Source organism: Podarcis raffonei, chromosome 1 (genome assembly GCF_027172205.1).
Source record: "Podarcis raffonei isolate rPodRaf1 chromosome 1, rPodRaf1.pri, whole genome shotgun sequence".
In the NCBI taxonomy this organism is placed as follows: domain Eukaryota; kingdom Metazoa; phylum Chordata; class Lepidosauria; order Squamata; family Lacertidae; genus Podarcis; species Podarcis raffonei.
Window position 1 is genome coordinate 106,178,565 of NC_070602.1, and position 18,308 is coordinate 106,196,872.

General features: G+C 40.3%; 1 protein-coding gene across 15 annotated transcripts in view; it reads right to left on the minus strand.

Moving 5' to 3' along the window:
- The window catches only part of BAZ2B (bromodomain adjacent to zinc finger domain 2B), a 193,868-nt gene that overhangs the window by 56,586 nt on the left and 118,974 nt on the right, over positions 1–18,308 (minus strand). For 14 of the 15 annotated variants that reach the window (XM_053407722.1, XM_053407678.1, XM_053407698.1 and 11 more), the window contains 7 exons: positions 16,683–16,871; positions 12,117–12,278; positions 10,208–10,401; positions 8,281–8,499; positions 6,326–6,721; positions 3,390–4,014; positions 1,881–2,180 (listed from right to left, as the gene is read on the minus strand). In XM_053407722.1, coding sequence (XP_053263697.1) covers positions 1,881–2,180; positions 3,390–4,014; positions 6,326–6,721; positions 8,281–8,499; positions 10,208–10,401; positions 12,117–12,278; positions 16,683–16,871 — 2,085 coding nt within the window. Of the gene's footprint in view, positions 1–1,880; positions 2,181–3,389; positions 4,015–6,325; positions 6,722–7,283; positions 7,415–8,280; positions 8,500–10,207; positions 10,402–12,116; positions 12,279–16,682; positions 16,872–18,308 lie in introns of those variants that run through there. The other variant, XM_053407803.1, reaches the window with a different exon arrangement.

An 18,308-nucleotide genomic window follows, 5' to 3' on the forward strand; every position in this document is an offset into this window, starting at 1 on the left:
AGCAGAGGCTGTTTATACCCCTTTACTTGCTTTTTCCTTGAAACCCGTGTCTTGCAAAAAATGCAAGAAATGAGCAGAACACAATTTGCTAACCATTGCTAGAGTCTATTCTTACCCAGAGAATTTAAGAAATCAACAGACTTAGGAACAACCGTCAACCAAACTATACATCAACACCCCAGTCCTGAAATCACTTATGTTAGCATGTTTAAGTGATATAAAAGAAACCCTGTTTCTAGATAATGTTCCCAGTACAACCCAGGGTGCCTGCGGCTTGTTGAACTGCTGATGTTACAAGGCAGAACATCACATGACAAGATATTTCAATTGATTTCCATGGAACTTCTTTTCATTCAATGGGCACACTTTACAGATTTGTGTCCCAGGCTGGTAAAGACATTTTCCTGTTTAACGACTTTCCCTTTTTAATCTGATTTTTACACACACACACACACACACACACACACCAAGATTCAAAAAGGAGTGGGGGACTGGTAGGTAAAAAAGCAGATAAATGAGAAACTGGGAGGGCGGGGATCTGATGAACACAAGGAGGAAGGTCCTTACTACCACGGTTCAGGGGAGCTCATTACTAACCCAGCAGAATCTTCATTTTTATTCCCCCCCCCAAAGGAGCCTGACAATTCTCTGTGCTCTGTGCACACTGTTTTTAGGGGAAGAGAGAGAAGACGAAAGCTTTGTAGGGCACACATTGATGTTGTTGCACACCTATAAGGGCTCATTTGCAGTCAGTGTTCAGAGGAATGTGATTATTTGTGTCTAGAAACAGGATGGCAGTGTACTAAACTATTTCTTTACAGCTCCCTTTTACAACCTGAATGAGCTTCGTTTTAGTAGAATGAAGGAGAACCAATAATGCTTATATTAATATAGTGTAGTGGAATTTTCTTCCACGTACTTTGAGAATCAAGGTGTCATGCAGCAAGCCCTTAACCAATGCCCACCTTTCATAAGAATTTATATGGCTCAGAGGTAACGGGTTCAACCCCAAATCCTGGTATCTCCAGGTAAAAATGAATTTGTCGAATCCTCTTTTAAAGCTATCCAGGTCAGTGGCCATTACCATGTTTTGCAGAAGTGAATCAAGCATAGTATCAATGCCTATCAAGCTATTAAAGAAACAGCCCCGTTTGTGTTTCAGAAGCAGGCAACTCCTGGGGATGATGTAATGGTACTGCACTGTTTCTACAGTGAAACATTCCCTGGGTTGTTTAAAAGTTTGTCATGTGGATCCAGCGTTGGAGAATCCCCAACACTGTCCAAGCCCTTAGGCAAATACAGTACCCAGGTCTTAATTTGCAATGCTCTACCAAAGAGCAGGACCAATTCAGACTCAGTTGATGCTTCTCTTCTCTTGAGTCTTGGGATGGAAAGGAAGAGGATAATATGGAATAAGCAGAGCCAAGCCTGGCAGCCTACAAGGAGAACAGGGAAATCACTGTGGGAGAAAGGGGAGTACTGAGTCATTGGCAGTCATGGTTTGTATCAATTTCCCACTATATCTATCTGGGGTGAAATCGACACTCTGCCATTCACACATGGTGAAGATCACTCTTTCCCCAGTACAGAGATTCATCTTTGTATCAGAATATACAATCTTAAGTAGTGATGAAATGCAAGAATTTAATTGAAGCAAGGCCAGATTCTAAGAAGTGCTAAACCAGCCTTCCGCAACCTGGTGCTCTAACATGTGGCAATGCTGGCTGGGGCTGATGGGAATTGGGTGTCCAACAACATCTGGAAGGTACTACTAGGTTGCGGAAGGCTGGGCTCAACAGGTGTGAACCCTTCTAGATTTCAATGAAAAGCACCTCTCTGATATAGATAGGGATTTTGTTATATAAAATAAACTGCAATACCGCTGTGGGTACTTGAGGAAAGCCCAGGAGAAGGCGTGCCCACAAAAGCTGGTGAGGGAGACTCGGGGCATAATGCGGCTGGAGCAGAACTCGGTGTCTTTGCTGCTTGGATATTAAGTGGTGTCGAGCAAGCTGCAAGACTGATGGAAGAGCTTTTGGCAGAGGATGCCGTTTTGTTCAATTTAATCGAAGACTTCTCTCCTTCCGTATCAGTCTCTGATTCATCGGGTTCTTTATCATCTTCTTCCTCATCATCTTCAGATCCTTCAGTATCAGACCCTTCCGAATTACTATCAGATTCTTGGGGGGAAATGGAGAAGACCATGAATTACAAGAAATTGATATATTCTCATTCCAGCATTCTTTGAGACTGGGGACGGGGGACGGGGACAGGCATTCTGAACTATTTAGTGCAGGGAACAACCAATTGAAGGTGATGTATGTTTCAGACCCATTTATTGGTTTCACATCCTGACACAGATATATAATCACCTTCTTCCTTTGCAATTCACTGTCACCACCCTTCTACTGAAGTACTGAAGACTTTGGCAATCCAAAGAAGACCTTTCCTGGCTTGTCCAACTTATGACCCAGCAAGCCAAACACAGCTCCACCAGCCACACATTGTAGCCTACTGAATGCTTGACTAGACCCCTCTGCTGTTCTTTTAGAAGCTTCTTGGACTTTTCATAGGCTACCATACATGTCTGGTAGGTAGGCAGCATGTGGCTTGGTCATTCACAAGTTGTGCTGGTCTGCTAAAGGCTTAACAACTGGAAGCCACCACTGGTTAGTGCAAAACATGCCAGCTCTTCTCTTACCATATTAGGCAAAAAAATTAAGATGCATTTTATCTAAGATGGTTTTGGCTCAGCTACATAGTTCTTAATTAAAATGCTGGCTCCTTCTTGGATGTACAGAGCTGCATACTATGCAACTGCATGGGGGGGGGAGGGGAATGTCCATTATAACCATAGCATAACACCTAGTAAAACTTACCATTAGGGAAACCTTATTTGGAGCACTAACACCCCAATCCTAGGTGTTTCTACTTAAGCCCACTGTGTTCAATAGGGCTTACTCCTAGACAAGCATGCATAGGACTACAGCCTAAACTATTTAAACTAGTCCTTCAGACCCTCCTCACTCATCTTCCCATACCGTTTTCAAGGCTTCGCACTAGTAAGAAACCTCCATGCATCTGAGCAGTTATCCACTATGTCTCACCCCAGCTACATGGCTCTGTCTCTTCACTATCTCCTAACTTGAAAAGTCATCTCTCCTAAAGCAGCATCAATAACATTTTGAATAAGCTAGGTAAATCAATGTTTTGAATAAGTTAGCAGCTGAGCTGGCTCATCAGTTAACGTTTTCATAATTCTCATTCCAAGATTATAATTTCCATATAGAAACCAGGCGACAAGAATTAACCTTATAGCATTTGCAGGAGGGCAAGGGTGCCTTTAGAAGGCTAAAGACATGCAAAGAGTTTCTTTAAATTAAATAAACCTGATTGACTATCATCAGAATCCTCATCTTCCTCGTCTTCATCCTCATCATCCTCATCGTCCTCGTCGTCGTCGTCATCCTCATCATTTGAATCCTCAGAATCTTTACTGCTAAGAATGTCTGAATCAGTTCCTCTGAATTGTTCAACCAATGATTTTGTGGAAGGGTGGTTGTGTTGTGTTTTCACTGCTGTCATTGTATTATTGCTGACTGCCTTTTCCTTTGCTGGGCCAGGTAATACAGGAGAGGTAGAAGACATAACAGGTGTCCGGTTGCTTGGTGTCTTTTTCCCACCCGTGCTTAAATTTACTGGTGAGGAAAAGGTTAAGCTGCTGGAAGTAGATACGTTTTCATTAACCTTGGGCTGGGATTTGGATTTGGTGGTAAGTGCCAGAGGAGCTTCCTGAATGACGCTCTGAATCACTCCATTGGGCTGATGATTACCTAAAAGTGCATTGGTCAAGAAAGGATTAGAATGGTTGTTTTCTAAAGAGGTGTGTTTTTGATGGGCTGGTGGAGAACTGGTTGGCTTTGGACTTGATACTGCTGCGATAACCTTCTTCAGGTTCCTAGATGATTCGTGGTGTTTCTTCAACTGTGCTGGGAATGTCTGCTTGTACTGTTCCTGCAGAAGCACAAAAGATAACAAAATATATAGCTAAATGCCGTAAGCAATGGGTTTAGCAGATGGGCTCTGAAACTTTTGCTTCCAAAAGGCAGGCAGATAAGATATAAATCTGTGTGGGCAAGGAAGCTGCTTTGAACTTCCTAAGTGAGGCAGGTTGCCTTAATTAAGACTAACTCATTGAGAGCTGTGACTCACTAAGAATTTTGCATGTACAGAATACATTCTTTGTCATTCTCAACAGTCACTACTAAAACTGCAGAATGGAGAGTCAGAAGGTATTCCAACAGTTAACGATGGAAGATTCTAGTCTCTGAGACATTTACCTGATAAGAGAAAAGGAGTTACGAAGATTTGTTATGAAAGAAGGGTTAAGGTGTGGTGCTTACATCTGAGTAAAAAGGACTCAGGAATGGGCTGTTAACATAAGTCTTAGGGTTGGAGAAGAAAGGCATAAAGCAGGCTTTAATTGTTTAGAAGCACTTGTTTCCATCTTCCCAGCTTTCCCATAAACCTGCCCATTCAAACCCTTCTTGTCAAATATAACCCATGTGACTGTACACCAAATGAAAACCACAAGTGATATCTAAAGCCTAGTTCCAAATACATCTGCATATAACAGCAAAAAACCAGAACCTAGTAATTGAGGATTGTACTGTAGCTGTGAAACAGACAGCATGAGCGGTCAGTAAGCACACTGTTAAGATACACTTTCATGCTCTCTGAAAAAACTTGTGAGGCATTTTATAAATGTGTCTATTTTAAAAACCAAAGGAAAACAAGGGTCTATCAATAGGCAACTAGTGCTTGGCTGTTATGTATCAAACTCTTTTTACATTCATGCAAGTGAAGTTGTTATCACTATACCTTAAGCATGCTATTTCAAGGGTAATGAGAATACCATACCTTCTGCTGAAAACAGTAATAATTACTGAAAATATAAAATGAGTAATCATAAAGGATTGCCATGGCAGAATTATGAATGTATTATAAAAAAATGTCCACTATGTAACCCAAACTAAGAAACCAAGGGCAAAAATTTAGGTTAGACTTTTCTAATGGAGTGAATTTTCAATTTCAATCCATCAGCGTTTAGACACTGAGATTCCTAAACAGAATCTGCATATCCAACATCCCAATCTTTCATTGCAAGCATGTCATGAATGGATCACAAAAGCTCCACCTTCATATTCCATTCAGGTTTTTCTGAAAGCTTTCACACTTGTACATGACAGCATAGTGTTCAAAAAAGCAAGAATCCACCAATACTCTGAGAAGGCATGAAGAAAAATGAAATGTCACTTCAACTGTCTTCCTGAAGACCGATTTGTAAAGACTTTGTAAGATAAGTACCTTGGCATTGTGCTCCTCTTAAATTTTCCAAGGTTGGTAGCGCATGTTCATTTTTGCTCCATCTATTTTTCCAAAGGACTACAGTCTACAGGTCTAACAGAGGTTTAGGACATTCCAAGAAGCCAGTAAGAAAGGAACCTGGGCTTTCTTTTGCCTTGCTTGTGAGTCTCATTTAAAGAGAGAGACGTTCAATCTCTCTCTGTAATGGCAGATGAGCACACACACACCTTTGGACAAGCATGGAGCAAGTTCCTCCACCACTGGAGCAACAGTATCAGCTCTGCAAAATGCTGTAAATCATGTGTCAGGATATTTGTTGCATTTATATTCTCCCTGTTCTCTAAGGAGCTCAAGGCAGTGTACGTGGTTCTCGTCACTCGTCTCATTTTGTACTCTCAACAACCCTGTGAGGTAGGTTACAGATGAAATATGGTGACTTGCCCTAGGTCACCCTGTAAGCTCCATGGCTGAACCAGGGATTTGAAACTGGGCCTCCGCAGACTCAGCTGAGCACTCTAAGCACTGCATCACAGTGGCTGACATTTCTAGACTGAATTCTTACTATCTACAGGAAGAATTTTCAGCTACTGATTCTGAGAAGCAGGCATTGCAGATAAACATAACACAATTTCCAAAATATTGTTTTAAAATTCTAATGTTATACCATTAAGGCTGTATTCCTGAACACACTTACCTGGGAGTATTGTATTCAATGGCATTTTACTGCTGAGTAAAGGATTGCACTGGAAACCTTAAACTCTTTATAATGTATAGTTTTAAAAAGCATTGGGTTTAAACCTTCCACTATGTGCAACTAAAAGATCACCTTAGATTTTTATGGATTCCAATATATTTTTTTAAAAATAAAAAACAACACAACAACAATCATGATATTAATGGAATATGAACCCTTCCACAGAGTACAGAAAGCGTACAAAGAAAACTTATATATTCTCACCCGGTTTGATCTTACATCAATGGTCAATGGGCTAGGTTCTTCAGAGGTATTTTTATTCCCTGCCTTGAGTAGATCAGGAGAAGGAACTATAAGTTTTAAGAAAGTTTCCTTTTTGGCTTGATTTACCAAAGACAAAGGGTTCACATTGGGCACCAATCCCGTAGACTGTATTACGCTTGTGTGTTTGTTCACAGATTCCTCCTTTGCCTGAGAGCTTTGGAAAATAAAGGGAAGCTGCTGTGACAAAACCTGAGGCTGCTTCTGCTGGGACTGGAATGACGGGTGAGTCTGGCTATCAGACACAAGAGGTATTGGCTGGTGTGTTCTCTTTTCCTGGGGCTTTTCCTGGGATTTTTGTCCATCGGCTTTCATGTCTGGTCCGCTATGCATTAGCACCTGCAAATACAGAAAACGTGTATCTTGATTTCTCCTTAGCTGCATTGGAAGAAGAAGAGGAGTTTGGATTTGATATCCCGCTTTATCACTACCCGAAGGAGTCTCAAAGCGGCTAACATTCTCCTTTCCCTTCTTCCCCTACAACAAACACTCTGTGAGGTGAGTGGGGCTGAGAGACTTCAGAGAAGTGGGACTAGCCCAAGGTCACCCAGCAGCTGCATGTGGAGGAGCGGAGACACGAACCCGGTTCACCAGATTAAGAGTCCACTGCTCTTAACCACTACACCACACTGGAAACAATATGTAGAAAAGTGAGGTACTGGAAACATAGTGAAATAGAAAATAAATATTTATGTGCGCGTGCGCACACACACACACACACAACACTGAAGATCTAGTCCATAAGGCTTGCTAAATTAGTCCCCAAAGTATACAATACAAACATGTAGACTGCCACTGGCATACTTAGAACAAACAAACATTCACAAAGCATGCGCGCACACACACACACACCCAAGACGTACAACTTCTTTATGGTGTAATAAACTTAAAATAACCTTACAATATATCTTCTTCAGCTTATTGCCTGTAAGGTCCTTTCACTATGTGAAGCTAAGGTTTGGCTGGGAAAGAGAGCTTTGAAAATTCAGTTACTTTTGAATGTATGCTATACTATCAACCTAACGGAACCCTGGGGTTTGCATTCTGGTTACTGGTTACTGGACGGCGTTAACTGCTATGTGAGGAAAAGAGCAGCTGTAAACAGAATCCAGTAGCCATGGCAACACTCAAGAAGACATCTCAACCTTTGCGACACAGATTAATTCATTTGCCTGATGTCTACTTTATATTTTCCCAGTTTACAATAAAATAAAACGGCACTGGGGTTAGTTGCTTCATAGATTACTGGGCAACTAATCTCTGGTGCCTTAGTTCTATCTTACACCTTTTAATTCCTTTAGTAAACCATTAACAGCCTGGGTTAGGATGGCTTGTTTCAGCTGAGGAACGATGTTTTTTAAAAAACAGGCTTCTTTCTAAGAGGAAAAATAATTGTGGTTGCCTCTAAACCAGCTGTTTATCTGTAAGAAATACCATACCTAGCTTTTACACATACGTCCATTTAGTTTAAAGCACAGAGAGGATGCCATTGCCAATGCCTGGTAGTCCAGTGTTTTCTGTGTTTCTCTTTTTAGACTTGCTTTGTGGTGTTTTTCTCTTACAATACAACTGCAGTGCCAGCATATTCTGACTGGCTTGGCAAAGCACAATGGAAGATTTTCAGGGCTACTGTCCCTTTAGTTAGTAGCTTCCTCACCCTTTTCTTTTAAAGCTTCCAGCCAGTGAACCAGTTCAATTAATAAATATTATGTTTCAAAAATTCTGAGAAAATCTGACGGTTTTTGCCATGCCTGCATGACAAAACAACAGCAACTTTAACTGCTGCCAAAATAGGTTCTGCACCAACCAGTTCCTCAGTCAACCATATAGAGACTGGCCTGTAAAAAAAAAAAAGGGGCCTATTCAGTAACATAAGGCAGTTCTTAACTTTACCACACCTTGTTCTTATTTTTCTGCTGTGCTTCACTCTCTGAATCAGAGTCATCCTCTTCGCTTTCTTCAGCACTTTGATCTTCCTCTTCCTCCTCTTCCTCCTCTTCATCTTCATCCAAATCATCTGAGTCACTGCTACTAATGCCTTCGCTGGAGGTGTCTGAAGAGGAGCCAGAATCACTTTCACTGTTGCTGGAACTATCTACTGCTTTCTTTCTAGACTTCTAAGAGGAAAGATAAAAGACTGTGCATTAAATAATGTTTTAATCATATGAATCACCGGCTTTTACTGATGGCATTGTAATAAATTTCATTCGTTTACTACTTTTCTTTAAAAAAGCAAAGGAGGGAAGCATGTTAGTGTCCAGTTCTAAAATGCACTATGAACATAATTAAAAGCCCTTTAAGATGCACTTCACTTTACTCTAGTTAACATGTGCCCAAGGGCAGAGTGTTGGGCTTGAACCATATGAACTCTGTTCAGGTCCTGTCTCTACCACGATTTCATCATGAAGTACATGGGAAATTCATTGCCCTTCTTCCTTTGTTCTCCATCTGTAAAATGGGGATAATTGTGGCCTATTCTGAAGGAATCGTGAGATGCAAAACAAAACAACTAGCAACTCTGAAGTATTATATAACTGACATTCATGCTGATCTACTGGGCAGCAGGATTTTCAAAGGATTTGTCTCAATCAACTAGTTCTTCCAAACGGTAGCTTATCAAATTGGAAGACCATTCTCCTGTTAAGCATAGGGGTGCACAACTGTAACTATTTCGATGTCTGCATAGCTGCCCTGTCAAATATGAACTAACACTATTACTAGGCATTGTTGTTGTTCTGATGTGTGCTACTGCACAGAGAACTGGGCATACGGAGGAGGCTTCCACGCACAGGCTGAGAAACACTGCGAACCAGACCAAATGTATAGCCTGTTCTTGTTTGGTTGGGAGACTAAGTCCCATTAAGTTCAATGTAAACTACTCTCCAAAAAGTGTGCATAGGATTGCAGCCTTTGTCATATTGTTACTACCTAATCAGCATCCAACAGTAACTTTCCTGGTCCTATGTGCCAATAGCATTATTTGGGCATTTTACTCCCAAGTGGGGTTGAGGAGGACCAAGCCACACCTACTTCATTCAACTTTGGGTGCATTTCCTGCCTTCCGATGACAGGTGAGCCGTAGCCCATGTGATCAGCCATCATCCTGGGAGAATACATGTATTACAGTACCAGTCCTGTGTGCCAATAGTCCTATTCAGGTGTTTTACTTATCCAATGCACAAGAGGGGTTGTGCTGAAGAGCCTCACCTTCATGCCATGTGCACTTATTACCTCCTTCTGAAAGTAGGGGGCCTTTGCACATACAGTTGTACACAAAAAGGCTTCCATGCAACCTGAAACTATGTGCAATCACCTGAAACGTCTAACGTGTTGGATCTTTACTGATATGCTCTCTTCAAGCCTGATCCAGTTCTTCTAACGCTATACATTAAAAGTGTTGCATGCAACTAGTGACCCCCCAAATATGCACATTCCTATCAGCAGACACATCCATCAAGCTTCACAGGGCTGTGTGCATACCTATCTCCTTTAACACTGGCTGTGTACCCAGTTTCCAGTTCAGAAAGGGACCTGCTTTTCTCCTTGCTAGACTAAAGTGAATACAGTGGTACCTCTGGTTATGTACTTAATTCGTTCCAGAGGTCCATTCTTAACCTGAAACCATTCTTAACCTGAGGTACCACTTTAGCTAATGGGGCCTCCTGCTGCCGCGCGATTTCTGTTCTCATCCTGAGGTAAAGTTTTTAACCCAAGGTACTACTTCTGGGTTAGCGGAGTCTGTAACCCGAAGTGTTTGTAACCCGAGGTGTTTGTAACCCGAGGTCCCACTGTAAGTCTTAAATTAAGATTCATCACTGTGATTACCTTATCTTTAATCTTGTCAGCTCTGGCATCCAGAATCTGGTTTTTATTTTGTTCTTGGTTACATTTGCGACTTCCCCCCACTACAGTTATAACCTTTGCTTGTCCGGCAGAACTTGCAGTGGTGGTAGATAATACAGACGTGTTGCTGCCCGATACTGAAATGGTACTGTTGCCATTTACTGAACCATTAACACCTTGAAAAAGAAATTTTAAAAGAAAATTGAACTTCAGCAAACATAATATCAAAGTTAAGAGTCAAACAGGTTCCCGCACTAACTGTAATGGTGATCATTTAAAAGAGGGTTCTGCAATATGCTTACTCTGGACATGTTTTAAAACATCAAAACTAGTTAAATGGAAACAATCAAGTAACATCAACAGCAATAGGAGGGATTTTGCCAAGAGTTGTTAGGCACATTTCCTACAGCAAACTTCCTTAATCTAAAGGGCAAAGCTGTAAATAGGGGGGAAACAGAAAGGTAATTAAAGAAACTTATGTCATCTCTCAAAAGGACCCTTTCTGTAACCATTGAATAGAAAGCTAAATATATGAATAGCAGAAGGTAAGAAACACCAAAAATCTACAGTATCTCATCTGAAAATTGTATGAAGCTATTCTATACTGAGTCAGACCATTGTAAGCTGAGTACTACCGTATTTTTCCATCTATAAGACACTCCCATGTATAAGACACCCCCTATTTTGGGGGACTCAGATTTAAGAAAATGGGGGGGAGATGGGGGGAACCTAGTCTTATACATGGAAAAATATGGTATCTTTTTTCACTAACAGCAGTTTCTGAAGGTCTTGGGCAGAGTTTGGATACATGAGACTTTTTCACATGAGCTGCTGTGGATTAAATCCAGGACTTTACACATATACTGAGTTAATATGCACGGTTTATCCCGTGATACTGGGAAAATCCAACTGTTTCATGGGAACTGTCTGCCTCATGAACCAATAGTCCTATTCAGGGCTTCCCCCCCCCCCAGACAGAACTGAGTTCCGGCTCCACAGGTGGGCATCATTGTAATTATAAGAGAACAAGGGAGGCGTACATGGTGAGTTCCAGCACCTCTTTTCCTACAAAAATAGCACTGACCTATTTCCATCTGTATTAAAAAAATATATATCACTGTTTTAAAACACAAAGCGAGAGGATGCACAATGACAGTGCAGTTGAACTAATATGGACAGTTTATCCACAGTGGAAATAATAAACATTTACTTGCTTTTTAAAAAACAAAAACAAAACAAAAACATAGGAGATGATGCACAGTGACACTGCACTGAAATACATCTATACCATACATTTCAAACAGGTGTGCTTTAGTAAAACAAATAGCATATTCTGAAGGCTAACATTCATGGGCATTTTAAAACCCAGCACTTAGAATTATAAACAAATAGGCTTAATGCTTATCTAGTATAATGCCTGAACTGAGATAAAAGGCTTTGGTTTCTAGAGAGAGAGAAGGCTAGCCCCATACTACAAAAAGAAAAAGAAAAACCTTTTACTTCTCCTCTGCGCTTGCTAATTGCAAGTAACACGCAGGCTGCAAAGATATAAAAAAGGTTAAGAAGAATAACAGAGCAGGAGGACCTGGTGGCTCCTGTTGAAGATCTACACTGCAATATTTCATTAACTGAAGCTGGAATAAGAAGGGAGATTCCCCGGCCGAGCAGCTGCTTAAAAGGGGTAAGCCATGCTACCCCCCCCCCCGGCCAACCAGGTCTGCCCGCAACACAGCCCCACCCGGAAGTGGAGCGGCCTTGCCTGCAACATGCACATATGATCCGGATGTATCAGGAATATAAGCTCCACAGGGAGAGAGGATCAGCTGTGGGACCTTATTTACATTCTTGTTTCTGAGGTTACCTTACTTATATTTTATGTTTCACAGCTTACCTTTCTCCAAACTGCCTCGGGTACTTTTTCCGGCAGTCCTTGAATGGAATGAAGTGGAATCATGATTTTGAGCGGGAGGAGCAAACAAAGGAGATATTCCAATAAGGGATGGGAAGAAAGTTGTGCCAGTACGCGAGTGCATGTCTGCATTTCGCCACCATTCTGTACAACCAGAGCAAAGAAAACGAAGAGAGTTATTTGAGGATTTCCCTCTGGACAGTTCCATACACAGTTCCTGAGCAGATCTGCTGCTGGACATTAATAGTAACCAGAAGTCCTGCCTTTAAAATGCTCAGGTGTTATCATTTTCTGTATTGTTACTTTTTTTAATAAACAGAGTCAAGGCACATCTATCAACTTTGAATTAAATGCAATAAGCAACTTATAATACAGCTTGTGGGCTTCTCCAGACAATCTGTTTTTTTAGCATTCATCCTGATTTTGCTGGTACAAAGCTTATGCAGAAATTGTTGTTGTTGTTGTTGTTAAATAAATTTGTATACCACCTTTTATCCACTTGTTCTGGTTAGCAAAGTTTTGAACCTTGCGTGTAAAACCAGAGCCACATTTTAAACATGACATAGGGATGCGGTTTTTTGACAGCAACCCCCAAGTCATCAGTAATGCACACTAGTATCTTTTTAAATGTTCACATGGAATCAACATGTTTGTTTGTTTTTTACAAAAGCGTCAGCAGAATAGAATGCTAGTTATTTTTTCATGATTTAGAAGGAGGAGGACATTATAAAATATACAGGAATGTGATCCCTATAACATGGAAGTCAAGTCAAACTGACACAAGTTTCAAAATATCTGTGATGTGCAAAAAAAATAAAATAAAAGGCAATCCCTTTCCTAGTAAATGAAAAAAAAAAAACCTGATTAACACAGCTTTCCCTTTAGGGCTGCCTGGGACTTGCAAACAATGATTTTTCTAGAGTGATGTTAGCAGCTTTTGCTATGCAACACAATTTGATACATGTCTACTCAGAAGTAAACCCAATTGAGTTCAATGGGACTTACTCCCAGGGCAGTGTGTAAATGATTGCAGCCTAAGCCAGTTAAAAAAGATGAAAAGATTTTAAAATATACAATCTAAGTTATTTATCTTTTAAAGTTCTTTCCACTACTGCTCATTAGCCCAAATCGAGCATTGATTTTGGAACAGGCTTCTAAGGGAAATAACAGTATCTCTATTACCTACCATGATTAAAAATATAAAATGGGCAGAAAACTAGAAAACACGCAGTAGGGAACAATCTACACAGGCAAGTTTGAGGAGCAGATGACAAGATGTTCTCATCTTGGAAATTGGTCTTGCAAAGATTCCTATGTACAATTATGCTTTTTTTATATAGAAAAGATAAACTTTAAAAGGAAAGCAGGCAAGCTTAGAGGTGATGCCATTCAAAATCTTTATGTAATCAAGTTTGCTCTAAAATCTCCCTTGCTCCCGGTGCTCTGCAGGAGGGCTTTCTACGGTTCATACATCAAGTTCCTCAGTGAATGAAGACAGAAATTGTGCCAACAACAAGCAGTCTGCTATCATTATACGGAAGCGAAGCTGGAATCCAGCAATTCTGGGCAAGTTAATGGAATTAATTTGCACCTAATTTATATCAATGTTTTTGATAGCAGGTTTCGGACTACATATCACTCAGCCTGAAAGGAAGGTAAGAAAAAAGTGGGGAAAGTTGATGGTAGGTAATATGATGTCAGGACTATTATGTTATGGTGGCCACTTACAAATTGCCAAAGAGGAAGGTTAAAAAACAACCCAATTTGCATAAAATCTGCATGTACTAATTTATATGTATAGAATTACTCAAATTTAAATAGAACAGCAATGCATCACACCATAGTGGGGAGACTGTGATCAGGTGACCTGTGAGTCAGTGTCCTGTTGGGCAGGACTTACTGATGAGCAACTTCAAAGTCCCTGCTCACCCTTTTTAGGGTTCTTGATCTTTACATTGGACCACTCTTCTAATAGAGAGTGGTTCTCTGGTGTTGGTTTGCTCTCTGGATGGTCCTCTAGAAGCTGGAGTGGCATTCACTGGTTTCAATCTATACCAGCAGGAACTCTCCCTCCCTGCAACATCCCAAATCTGCTTTATGGGGTTGGGTGAGTGTCCAGAGATGTGGGGAGCACAGGGGACTTCTAGGGGGAAGACGGGGAAGGGGAAGTCTTGAGTGAGCAGATGTCTGCTTGAACAATGTTAGACATCAGCCTAGGACATATATTACACAGAAAATTGCAACATGGATTACTATTTTGACTTGGAAGAGAGCAATGACACAAACACAACAAAAGAGGAAATAACTAAGTGGCACGAAAGTAACCGGTAGCATTGTTTAGGAAAATGAGCAAAGTAAAAATGGGTATGTGAAAAACAGGAACTATCTAGGAGAGCAGGCAAGAGACCAGTGTGCAACAACTCCTTGTGTAGGCAGAACTTCCTACTTGTGTAAGGATTTTCCCACCACCACCACCCCTGCTCACTTTCATCATAGAGATACCTTTAAGGTTATAGTCATACCCGCACTATGCATTTAAAACTGTAGTTTAGCCCTCACAGAGCTACAATTCTCAGCACCCTTAACAAACTGTGGCTCCCATGTGCGTTAAATGTATGGTATCTATAACTGTATCTCCACTGCATTTGGAGTTTTGTTTGTACCAGAATAACAGCAATGGTATCCCTAGTGCTCATGTGGGAACTGTATGTGAGCATCATAGGTCCATAAGGAGCTATGGATTGCCAGTAGACATGAAATCGCTATTCATGGTGATAACAGATGTGCCACCATGTCTGGGATGTGTCTGAGATGACATTGTACCAACCTGAATGCAGGCAACCTAAATCAATCTTAATCCATATACATTACAGTGCAATCCTACATGTCTACTCAGAAGGAAGTCCTATTGAGTTAGAAAGACTCACTTCTTAGTAAAGTGGGTACAGGATTGCAGCCTTACTGACCGAATATAAAATATCGCAATATTATCTATCTACAAATTGTTTTCATGATCAATAGAACTGTACCTTATGAATGAAAAGAAAATCTATATAGACAGGGTGGCCTGTGGCTAGCTAAAACATTCAAAAAGTCTTAGGGGTAAGGTCTGTTGCTCTATAGCGAATTACGAAAGGTCCAATTCCTTAGAGTACCCTAAAATACAAATGCTACTGAAGTATAATCAGTTTTTTCTAGAATGGAAAAGGATTTCTCATCTCTTAGAGCAAGACAGGACTGCTGATTAACTCTCAGCAGGAAGAGCAAATATGACACAATCCAAGAGCAAAACTTTTTATAGATAAAATTGGGACATTTGACGTAACCGGGGGTGGGGGGAGGACTCAATGAGCTTAGGCACTGTCACAGAAACATCTGGTGCGCTAAAAAGAATTGTAAAAATACATTTTCATCATTCATGGCATATTCAAGTCACAACCAAGCCACAACTACACTTATGTCCAAATAAATAACAAAACTATATGCTATCTTAACTGTGGGAAAAGATTTCTAACAAATGGGGAATACATTATTTTACCACAGTATGCTCATCCTAAATTTTCCATCATAAATGTAAGTGGGACCATCTTTATTCATGTTTACCTGTAAGACACTGAGTTCAATGGCGTTTACTCCCAAGTAAGGATGACTGCCAAGTGTGCAAAGGATTGCAGTTCTATTTGTTGTACCTATCTCTGGCATAATCTCTGACAGCCAACTATCATAAAAGGAAAGCCATACCTAATTTGCATATTTCACTGTAGTTTTCATATTGTTTTCATAAGCATGACAGAAATCAAGCTTCAGTTTCTGCCAGCGTGCACCTATTCTACCAAAAATGTTGTTTATTTTTCTTTTTTTAAAACCCCAAAATTGTGATGCTAAAACAATCACTCAATAATTATGATTCGGTCCTTGAAAAAAATACTGCACCCTGAGGCCTCTGAAGTACAATGATAACCACCTTTTTATTGTTGTCTCTCCCCCCACCCTTTTCCCCCTGGTCTTTCTGGCACCACATTTTCAAGCCTATTCCTGAAATCATGAGAGCTAGAGACTTGCCTGTATTTTTGAAAATTGGATTCTCAGGCTCTAATAATAATCCATAAGATTAAAACAAACAAACATGGCGACGCTGAAGATAGCTAAATTAAAGCCACCCATCCAGAGTGTATAATTCTATAAACATGGTTACTTGAAAGTAAACGCTTGAAAGATGAAATGAATGGATACTAGTTTCCAAATATTGTGCCAAGCCTGAATTTTTTTATTACTCTGGAACACTTGAATTGATTTTGACCATTTGGCTCCTGATCAGGCATTTCCAGTTCCGCTTATGTTTATCCAAACTGCCTTTATTAAGCCTGAAAACATGGGGGGTTTTTTTAATTGTTTTTTTTTAAAAACCAAACAAACAGTAAAATACAAATTTATTCTTGGGCTACCATTCTACCCTTAGTAATGGAATATATAAAATGTGCACCTACTTAGGTTAGGAACCCTCATAGTCGCACCTTCCAATTAGTATTTCTTGTAATGAGTGCTTACCTGGAAAAGGTGCTAGTTGGGGATGTGCTGCTAAGGCTGTGGGTGTACCAAGTGTCCCCAAGCCACCAAATTCTGTATGCCCTGAGCTGGCTGTATGTAGACCAAAGACTGGGTGGCTGACCATTGGGAAGGCACTCGACACTGTGGACAGGTTACACGGTTGATCCCCAGCTGTTCTGAATAAATGTCCTGAAGGGGGAAATGCAACACATGAAAACACACTACAAAGACACACACATTCTGCTCTTGTGACGTTCTTGCAAATATATCGGGTGGTATTCAACTAAGTTTCACTCAGACCAGGTCCACTGAAATGAATGGTCTTAACTTAGTCGTGTTCACAAATTCCAATGGCCCAACTCCGAGCAAAACTACTACCCATCATATTAATTGTTTTCCTCTTCTCTAAAGAGAGAAGCTTTCATTGATTTTTTCAAATATTTATTATCTGACCTGATCTGAGTACAAAAGAAAACTCAAGTTGCCTTCCAACTAAAGGGATCATAATAATTTTGACATGGTTAAGGTGCTATATTCTTTTCGTGTACCTGCGAAGGATTAAGTGCTAGATCTTTCTATAGTTAGAAAATACACAAAGAGGAGCTTTCTTCTCCCATTAACTAACATACAAATCTTTTATTTTACTTCAGTGGGACAATCCAAATAATGGCATCTTCTCCTAAACAGAAAATAAATCTGAAGCAAATGACAAAGCGATGCATTGTTAGAGCCACTATTTTTGCTCGCAAACTCAAAACATCTATTGTGTTTAAAGCAGAATTAAAGCAATTTAATGTTGATGCACAAAATATTCCATTCATTTTTTTAATAGTGATTCTGCATGTCAGTTGCTGGGGAACTAGCAGCAGAAGAGGACTGTTGCCCTCATGTCCTGCTTATGGGATTCCCATAGGCATCTGGTTGGCTACTGTGTGCGAAAGGGTGGTAGACCGGATGGAACTTTGGTCTAATGCAGGATTCTTCTTAGATTATTGAGTGCCAGACTTGGACCAGGAAGACTTGAATTCCAATCCCACTCTGCCTCAAAGCTCATTGGGTCGCCTTGGGTCTATCAATATTTCTCACCCAACATATCTCACAGGGTATGAGGAAGAGGTCAATGAGGAAGAGGTCACTTGATAGATAGTAGGTATGAAGAGCGATTCTATTTTTGTTTGCATTTTAATGAGAAATTACATAATTTACACTTCTCATACTAATAGGCAAACCAATACACAGCTTTCCTGCAAAATTTGCACTTCTCCAAATTTTGCGAAGCAGTTCTCCAATTATGTCATATTTTAATGAAAATAACATTGAAAATGTATTTTATTGGGGAATATTGCTTGAAAATATGTGTAGTAGCCAAAACTGCATACAATAATGTATCTATTAGGAGTACTGAATTTAAGACTGAAAAAAGAAGAAACTGAACTTCCAGATTCATCCATCCCTACTCTCAAGTGAATATGCTTTCCTCTCTCCACTTTTCAGCTGCTGTTTCTATTATGCTGAGGGATAATTCTTGTGATGTTTATAACTGATCACTAGGTGGTACTATTTGCATCCTCAGAGCATTTGCGCATAGAACAAACCCCTTTACTTCCAAACATCCTTTACTCTTTT